General features: G+C 40.4%; 2 protein-coding genes across 2 annotated transcripts in view; one reads left to right on the top strand and one right to left on the bottom strand.

Annotated features, from left to right (window-relative positions):
* Window positions 1-4,282, top strand: part of LOC118419673 (serine/threonine-protein phosphatase 6 regulatory ankyrin repeat subunit B-like) — a 13,464-nt gene extending 9,182 nt beyond the window's left edge. Inside the window, exons 2-5 of the mRNA XM_035826186.1 lie at window positions 777-953; window positions 1,279-1,450; window positions 1,682-1,804; window positions 2,155-4,282. Of these exons, the coding sequence (XP_035682079.1) occupies window positions 777-953; window positions 1,279-1,450; window positions 1,682-1,804; window positions 2,155-2,368 (686 nt within the window). The 3' untranslated portion in view covers window positions 2,369-4,282. The remainder of the gene's footprint in view (window positions 1-776; window positions 954-1,278; window positions 1,451-1,681; window positions 1,805-2,154) is intronic.
* A 28-nt stretch (window positions 4,283-4,310) lies between these two features.
* LOC118419677 (ankyrin-3-like) overlaps window positions 4,311-8,933 on the bottom strand; it is a 5,505-nt gene continuing 882 nt past the window's right edge. Inside the window, exons 2-5 of the mRNA XM_035826196.1 lie at window positions 7,310-7,486; window positions 5,348-5,522; window positions 4,867-5,001; window positions 4,311-4,692 (exon numbers count right to left, since the gene is read on the bottom strand). Coding sequence (XP_035682089.1) covers window positions 4,539-4,692; window positions 4,867-5,001; window positions 5,348-5,522; window positions 7,310-7,486 — 641 coding nt within the window. The 3' untranslated portion in view covers window positions 4,311-4,538. The remainder of the gene's footprint in view (window positions 4,693-4,866; window positions 5,002-5,347; window positions 5,523-7,309; window positions 7,487-8,933) is intronic.

Genomic DNA, 8,933 nt, shown 5'->3' with positions numbered 1-8,933 from the left:
ATCGAACATGGTCGTGACAAGGACTGTTTCCAATTTCGGGGCCTTACCCTTTGACCTAGACTTTGGCCTAACCCTTTGACTTACCTAGAATTCCTGTCGCGCAAATGCGTTCCTGACTAATGTGAAAGCGCTTATACACACGTACTAGAAAACAACTACGTATCTGTTGCGGTGGGGTACTGAGTGGGCAATTCGAATCTAGGTCCATAGAGTCACTGAACTAATGACGCCATTTAAGATGACTTTTGTTGGAGATGCAGGCTCGTCGTCCGATCGAATCGCGCCTAATGTGAGGGGGGTATAACTACGCTGGCTGAAGAATAGTAAAATCTAGCCAAACAGTTGAGCCAAATCCCATACATCCTGTAGTCGCCTGCATCTCCAACAAAAGTCATCTTAAATGGCGTCATTAGTTCAGTGACTCTATGGACCTAGATTCGAATTGCCCACTCAGTACCCCACCGCAACAGATACGTAGTTGTTTTCTAGTACGTGTGTATAAGCGCTTTCACATTAGTCAGGAACGCATTTGCGCGACAGGAATTCTAGGTAAGTCAAAGGGTTAGGCCAAAGTCTAGGTCAAAGGGTAAGGCCCCGAAATTGGAAACAGTCCTTGTCACGACCATTGTTTCGATTTGCATAACAATGTCCAGACAATATGAAAAGAACTTATTGTTTCACATCATTGCAACATCATACCAACGATATGAAATCTTGCTTGCGTAATTCAGTTTTACTATAATTAGTAAACTATGATTATGGATCACCAAACGCAGGTGCTGACATTGACTTCGACCTGCAAGACAGCGAGAACTCAAGAAGTGGCACAGCATTGTACATCGCTTCCGCGAGGGGACATGTAGACATGATGAGACTACTGCTCCGCAAGGGGGCGTCTTTGGTGAAGAGAACCACGGGTGAATTAACTGCCCTCCACGGAGCAGCGGTCGAAGGTAGGTTAATTCAAAACACATGTAAGTTATATACTAGAAACCACTTTACTGTGCATTCACATTGTAGATCATTGATTCCATCTGTCCTTATGTTTATAACTGTTTTAAGAAGCGAAAAGAAGTTGAACTTAGCATATGTAGAGGTGATAAGATACCCCTTTCTTATATCAAAGTTGTACCTTATCAGTAAGTTATCACTAGCGCTACGACCTGTACTTAGCTTGTTTGAGCACAAATGTACAATAAAGGTCATCAATTCATTTTATTACTCCGAGGAAGGAACGCTTGTTTTACTTGAATTTCTTCTATCTCAAATCCAACCCAGGGAAGACAGAAGCTGTTCAACTGTTGGTGTACCATGGAGCAACATTAGACGTACGGGACGCCTTGCAGTGCACACCACTCATTCTGGCCTGTTCCAACAACCACGTCGACACAGTTCGGCGACTGATTGAGCTCGGGGCCAGGCCTGATTCGACCTGCTGTATAGCCAAGAGGCAAGTGACACACCTTTCAAACAGAACATAGATTCAATGATTGAACCATCATAGTTGAGAATACTTCGGATAAAGCTGGGCTGACAAGTTGAGACTAGAGAGAAAAGAAAGCAAGAAAGAAAGAAACAAAGAAAGAAAGAAAGAACTACACATGTACTAGTATGCTATACAGTATGGTCTATTCATATCTTGTAGCATAGTTGCCTAAACGCGTCGCAATCTTTCCACTAGGATGGGGTTAGAGGGCGGAAACCAGGTCTATGCGTGCCGCGAGAGTATTAGGCTGATACAAGAGGCGAGGAAGACCAAGCTGTTGAGATGCTGCAACCCTAAATGCGGCAAACCGGGCTACAGGTATGTCTGATTAAATACCGTTTTGTCGTAGTCTTCTTCACAGGCTTTCGGAGCGGCGTGTTTCTTTTTTTTGGGAGGGGGGTTGGGGGGTGATTTGTCATTTTGCCCACATCAAAAATCTTGAAGCAGCACTCCCCTGTCCCCAAAAATAAACACCACCGCTCCGAAAGGTTAGTTGTACCATTAAAATATTTAATAACCACTTTGTCTGAGAAGACTAACATACCATCCGTCCTATATGTGTAGGCGTTATTGTTGTCCTAAAGTCAATATGTCTCCATCTGAAATAGTCTTTGTACCCTCCAAAAGGAATTTGAAAAACGTTTGTGTACCTCTTATTTCTCCTGCAGGAAAACCCTGAAGCTGTGTGCCGGGTGCAAGCTGACCCGCTACTGCAGCCGTGACTGTCAGAAACAACACTGGTCTGTCGGACACAAGAAGTGCTGTGGGCATGACTCGTGCCCTGCCATTGGACCAGAGGCCCTTAAACAGCTGCTTATGTTAGTGCCGGATAATGTCAGAGAGCAAATTCACAAAACTATGTATGCCGAACTTTTTGGATGATGACCTTAACAATTGGTGAAATTCCTTTAAGCGCATATTGTCACTACAAACATGTCAAATGTATCGTTAAGTTAAAGAGATTTATTAGTCACGTATATATGCAGTTAATTGACTTTTCATCAAGCAGTGACTACTTTTTAAAGGTACCTCCAAATTTTCGATGGCTATCAGTCCATCTTACTTATGGGAGACTCATAAGTGTCATTTTCATTCTCGCTGAATTGTCTTCTACCTTATAAAAGTAACCGATCCGACCGTTGAGTTGCAATGTGATTGCAATGAACTGGAACGTGGATGTAAAAACACGATGAAGCGTTTTGCCATGAACTTGTATTCCAGGTGAATAAACACAACTACAAGTAAAAAATATGTCTCTTAATAGGCCGAGTACTTATACACGAATACAACGATATATACTCGCAGGTTTAGCATCGTTTTGTAGAGAGCGATAATTACAATGACTATTCTAATCAGTCCAATTTCATTTATGACGTCGCGGTAAAAAATATTAGTGCGGCAAACATCTTGAGCTCTTCTAGAAATACAAATGTCTAAAACGCACAGAATACATCAAAAGCCAGACGTAGCCTAACCTTTGCTTTGAGCTACAGAGGTCCATATAAGACTCGGTAATAATGGTTATTAAGAAATTCATATCACTACATTCTCAGCCCAAAGGCTGAATCGGAGTGCTCTGAATGAAAAATAGTTATATCTAAAAACTGTAAATATAGATAGGCATGTTACGATCAATATTATTGTTCTAAAACATTACCTAATCAATCTCGAATCAGTGCTCCCTCAAAATATAAACGCCACCGCTCATTAGCTGAAACACGAATGAAAATGTAACCGTAACAATCATACTGTGACGCTGATCTAGCAACAGATAGAATGGAAAGTATGGTAACTGCAAAGTCATTTCAAAATTCCTAAACCATGTTACATGTTAACTTACTTGATTAAAATGTCGTCTACACGATTAACCAAATGAAAAATGTTATATAAAACCGTTTGGCATTTTAGAATTCTAAAAAGTTCGAAAAAAACAACAAAGCTTTGCAACAAAATTTTGTAACATACAGAGACGATAGAGTCTAGTATCACACCAATAGTGAGAAATAGATGAATGCTAAGGTTTGCCAGCATGCCATTCATTATTTAATACTACATTTGATAAGGAAAGAAGACAAATGTAACAGATACAATGTATGGCTACTTGTACTTACATGACAATCTAATTATATGCATTGCTAATATCTAACAATTCTAAAAACCTATTATAATATATGGATAACACTAGAAATAATTAAGCTCGCATTTTGCATACTAATACTCTAGAACAGTATGCCGTGACGAAAGATAGTGGATACCTTCGGAAACGTCTGGCCGATTCCAAAATCATATCTAGTTGCTTGATTAACTGCTTTTTTAATATCTTATTGTTCAATTTATTGTCAGGCACCAAGACCCATAAGGACAAACAATTAGACGATACATTTAAATGAACAATAATCCAGTACATAAAATCAAAAGGCAGGGTTTACACTGTAACTCGTGCAGGTGGTCTGTGTACTTGACAGTAGCTCTTCCAGAACATACTTGTAGTAATAACATAGGAATCAGATAGAACTGTGATAATGTCGTTATTACTAGGTGTCTGATCTTCATCGGCGTATCTCTAGAACAGTATGTTAATAACAGTATGTTAAGGTAAGGGCCCAACCCGCCGCACGTGCAAATACGTGCTGTGTACGTGCCAAAAGGTGGGTAATCTTTTGGTGTCCGTAAGTGGTAAGTACTGTCTCCGTACGAGCCCGTATGGAATCCGACGGATTTTGGAGCACGCAGACAGAAATTTAAGTGCACGCAGAACTTTCTCTGCGTTCGGGCTGCGGATTCGCCCCCTCGTACGTGCCAGTACGGGCGACGCACCTGCCATCTATAGCCTGAACGTTTTCAGGAATACGTGGCGGACGTGGCCTGACAAAAAAAGTACGGACGAATTGCACGTACGGCGGGTTGTGCCCCAGGCTTTACCTCAAGATATAACTGCAGCGACATCTTCTGCTCAACAATGTATTTCATATGGAATGATGAGTCATTTCAGGCGGTCGTTAAAGTCATCATTCAAAAAGTTCTAGAAATTTGTCTCTGAAGTAATTTGGCGTCATGGGCATGGCAATGATATAGCCTCTAGTCCAACGGCAGGGCACGCGTCATGCCCACAGCACTTCTTGTGTCCGACAGACCAGTGTTGTTTCTGACAGTCACGGCTGCAGTAGCGGGTCAGCTTGCACCCGGCACACAGCTTTAGTTTTTTTCTGCAAGGGAAATTCAGTTAACAGGCTATTTGCTTAATTTGTTTTCTAAATTTCCTTTCATAGACTACAAATATGTCAAAAGAACGTCTGCACATAGAACGGATGCCAAAATGCGTTGGTGTTCTCAGACAAAATCAAACATCTTAGTGATTTGACCGTCATCGGCAAACCTACCTGTAGCCTGGTTTGCCACACTTGGGGTTGCAGCATCTCAACAGCTTGGACCGCCTCGCCTCGTGTATGAGCCTTATACAAGTACTCATGGGACGGGTATAGACGTGTTTCTTGGTGCTACCATCTATCCCAAGCCTAACGAAAAGATGTGGCTCATTTAGAGAACTATGTGATACAAATCAAGATGCATACATATAATATATATAATAACATAATCATCTTCGCCGTTTATATACTGTAAATGCAGAAACTTTCGCGGTGGTTTAATATTCGCGAAAATTTTTCCATGGCATTAAGAAACTACAGTGCATGGTGTAGCATGGTGCTACCGCGAACGTAAAATTACCGCGAAAAGTCCTACCGCGAAATTAAATCCCCCCGAACTTAAATGTATTTAACACTAACAGTATTACATACATACATGTTTACTATAGAACGCATTGCCTACAGAACACACACATTGGAGAAATGTGTAACTTACCTCTGAGCCATACCCCCATCTGTCAAATCAGGTCTTGCTCCGAGCTCAATCAGTCGCCGAACTGTGTCGATATTGTTACTGTAAGCGGCAGCCATGAGTGGAGTGTTCTGGCAGCTGTCCAGTACGTCCAAAGTTGCTCCATGTTGCACCAACAGTTCTGCCGCTTCTGTCTTCCCTGCGTTGGATTTGAGACAAAAGAAATACAGATAAAACAAACTAACGTTGAATGCCTGAAATATATGTATATAAGCTACCTGTATGTAAAAGAACGTGCAAACAGTGCACGTCAAACATGGTGGAAGACGAAACACATTTTATGTCAAACTGCTCTTTCTACGATCACGAAAGACAAGAGTCGTTTGAAGAGGCCACCAAATTCCATCCAAACTTCTCAACATTCACCAACAAAAAGAAAACAATTCTCCTTCTAACTTAACAAAATCCACACATAATAGAGGGTCTGCATGCTCTTTTCCGTAAGGCGTAGGCAGGCCTTTTTAATTCCCGTAATTCGTAGGGTAAGCTATTTTATTTCACGTAATTCGTAGTGAGGATGGAAAATTTACCGTAAAGCGTAGCCAGTGTATTTCACGTCAGGCGTAATCTAGCCTAAAAATTTCACGTAAAGCGTAATTAAGCCTAAAAATTACCCGTAAATCGTAGCCTGGCCTCCCAAATTTCGTAAGTCGAAACGTAGTCTACCAGTAAATTTAGTCCTTCAAAACACAGGAAATTGCGTTTCAGAGGATCAAGATTTCAAAATTTCGCCGGACCTCACTTGCGACTCCTTTCACCTTCGGTCATCGACATGGTAAAAATATGGTATATACCCTCAAAAATCTTCTTTTTTTGCAAATAGAAATGTCATTGAAGTTAGCTTAGTCTGCCAGCAAAATTTGCCCATCAGAATGCAGGAAATATCATTTTAGAGGGTCAAAATTTCCATGGTCCTCCTTGTGCCGCCTCGCGCCTTTGGAACTCGAAAATTCTGAAAATATGTTGGGGATGTGTGTCAACCTCAAAGATCTGTTTGCTAATAGAAATTTGCCCATCAAAATGCACAAAATATCGTTTTATAGAGGGTCAACATTTCAAAATTTAGCCGGATCTCCTTTGCCACTCTATTCACCTTCGGTCATCGACTTCGTAAAAATATGTATCATGGCTGGGGGATGTGACGTGTCAACCTCAAACACATTTTTTACTGATAGAAATGTAATTTCACTTAGTTTTCTATAATAGCCAAAAAAATTGGCGTTTCAGGGGGGCAGGATTTAAAAATTTTCCCGGACTTTCCTTCGGAGCTCGACGTGGCAAAAATAAGTTGGCTGGCGTCACCCTCATAAGCTTACGCTGAACCCCTGGGACTCTTTAATTACTAGTAGATATGCCATTTAACTTAGCTTTGTTTGCCAGCGAAAATTTCCCTTCAAAATGCAGGGAATAGTGTTTCGGGGAGTCAAAATTTCAATCTTTCTTGCGGAGCACGCCCCCGCCTCTGTCGAGTGTTGCCAGCCTTCCAGAATTTAGCGTAAACCGTTGTCAGCCTGTCTGAATTTAGCGTAAAACGTTGCCTGCCTTCGTGAATTTAACGTAAAGCGTTGTCGACCGTCCTGAATTTAGCGTAAAGCGTTGTCAGGACCCCCATGCAGACCCTCATAATAGAAAAGGTGGGATCTTTCGTCTTCCACTGTCTTCGAAAAAGGAGTCGAACCCAATAACCCTGGACCTAGAGTTAACTTTTACTAGTTTTAGATTAGAGTAGACACCTTTCATATTGTTTTTTACTTTGTCTGAATCTCCCATGTTACCTGCAATTAGCCTACGGGCAAGAATTTGCAATAAACATTATTATATAATACAATAGAAGTTAAAGCAATGCTTTTTTTTAATTTTCTTTTTGTTCCGGGTGATATGCAATGTGTATACTAGTCATAATACACGTGTTTTGAATTAGCCTACCTTTGTGTGCTGCTAGATGAAGGAGAGTATATCCACCCGGCAGTCTCTTCATAAAAGACGCCCCCTTGCGGAGCAGCAGCCTCATGATGTCTAAATGCCCATCGCGGAGGGCGATGTACAACGCTGTGCCAGTCCCTATGGTCTCACTCTTGTGCAGCTCGAACTCAATGTCAGCTCCTGTGCATTGACGGTGCATAGTTCAGCATACCAGTGCTTAACGTCGGCTTACCTTTATTCGTGGGGTAACCTATATCCATTGTTCGTAAAAACAGGGTATCTAGTCGACGGATATCGACTGCAAACTGCAACATTTTCAAAATATTCTAAAATAAAGCACAGTCCTTCGACTTGGTGTTCCTAATTATAAATACCCTGTCTTTATAATCGACGGACATAGGTTATCCCACGGATAAAAGTGAACAAGCGTTATATTAAAACGAGAATTGCACAAACGAGATTTTATAACGTTGATATGATTTTGAATTGAAGCGAAATAAAAGTACATTGTAGTTGAAAGAAATCACATTACAAAGTAATGTTTCTAATACCAAAAGCACGCGCTTGTAATATTACAATAGTTTTTTTCTCTTTTTTTGTGTGTAATCTTATGGAACTCAAACGCTTTGCCTTGACATCTAAGCGCAACAACATCAATCACTGTGTTTAAAACAATCTATACAAGATGATAACACATTGTTTGAACTGTTATCATTATATATCACATTGGTATGCAAAATTCATTATCATTTCATTCTGTTCAATTTGTCCAGTCACATTACGTTAATGTTACATCCTTCAGTTACTTAGTTTGTATCAAGATGTTACGTACACATACTTGTTATAGCTAATTATTAATTGGAACTTTAATTGTTTCTTATTTTTGTATCTTTGGTTTAATTTGAAGTGTTATGTCTGATACATTGTGTATATCTTGCAAGTGGTACATTGTATGGTTCATTCCTGACTCCTGGTGAAATAGTTCAAATAAATGTCTTATATGTATTATGTATTATGTAAATCCATTAGGGCTTAATCTTCAGGCAGATCTACCGGTGGCATATAGATAGTATTATAACCTGGCAAAGGAGTTTAGCCGGCCAGGGGGTGTACATTAGCCACTGGGTGGTCAATGTACACCCCTTGGCCGGCTACACTCCTTTGCCAGGCTTTGATACAATCTTATGCCACATAGGGTCAAATAGTGCACTGTACTGCACTTTGTTTGCAAATTATTTTGATTTACATTGAATACCCGCCTGTTTCCCTAAAGCCTCTTTTCAAATCTAAGCCCAAAAGAAAACGTTTTTACTGTGCTCCCGTTGTGAACTTAATTATCTAACCAACACTTGTATAGCAAAAATAACATTTCCATTATTGATATGTTAGAAAAATGTTATTCATATCCTACAAAAGAACAATGGGGGTAAAACATACAATCAAGGAAGTCTTTCTAACCTCCTTGATACAATCAAGTACTGTGCACCGATGTTATTTATTCACTGGTTGTCCTGGATACTCAATGCGGAATATTCATAAAGTCCGTGGAGATATTGTTCACTGTCCAGACAACGATTTGACTCGGTTCATTAGAGGATGAATTTGTTGGAGATAACAGCACAAACGA

Source organism: Branchiostoma floridae, chromosome 7, assembly GCF_000003815.2.
Source record: "Branchiostoma floridae strain S238N-H82 chromosome 7, Bfl_VNyyK, whole genome shotgun sequence".
In the NCBI taxonomy this organism is placed as follows: domain Eukaryota; kingdom Metazoa; phylum Chordata; class Leptocardii; order Amphioxiformes; family Branchiostomatidae; genus Branchiostoma; species Branchiostoma floridae.
Note: the sequence above shows the minus strand (reverse complement) of the source record. Positions and strands in the feature narration are given on the sequence as shown.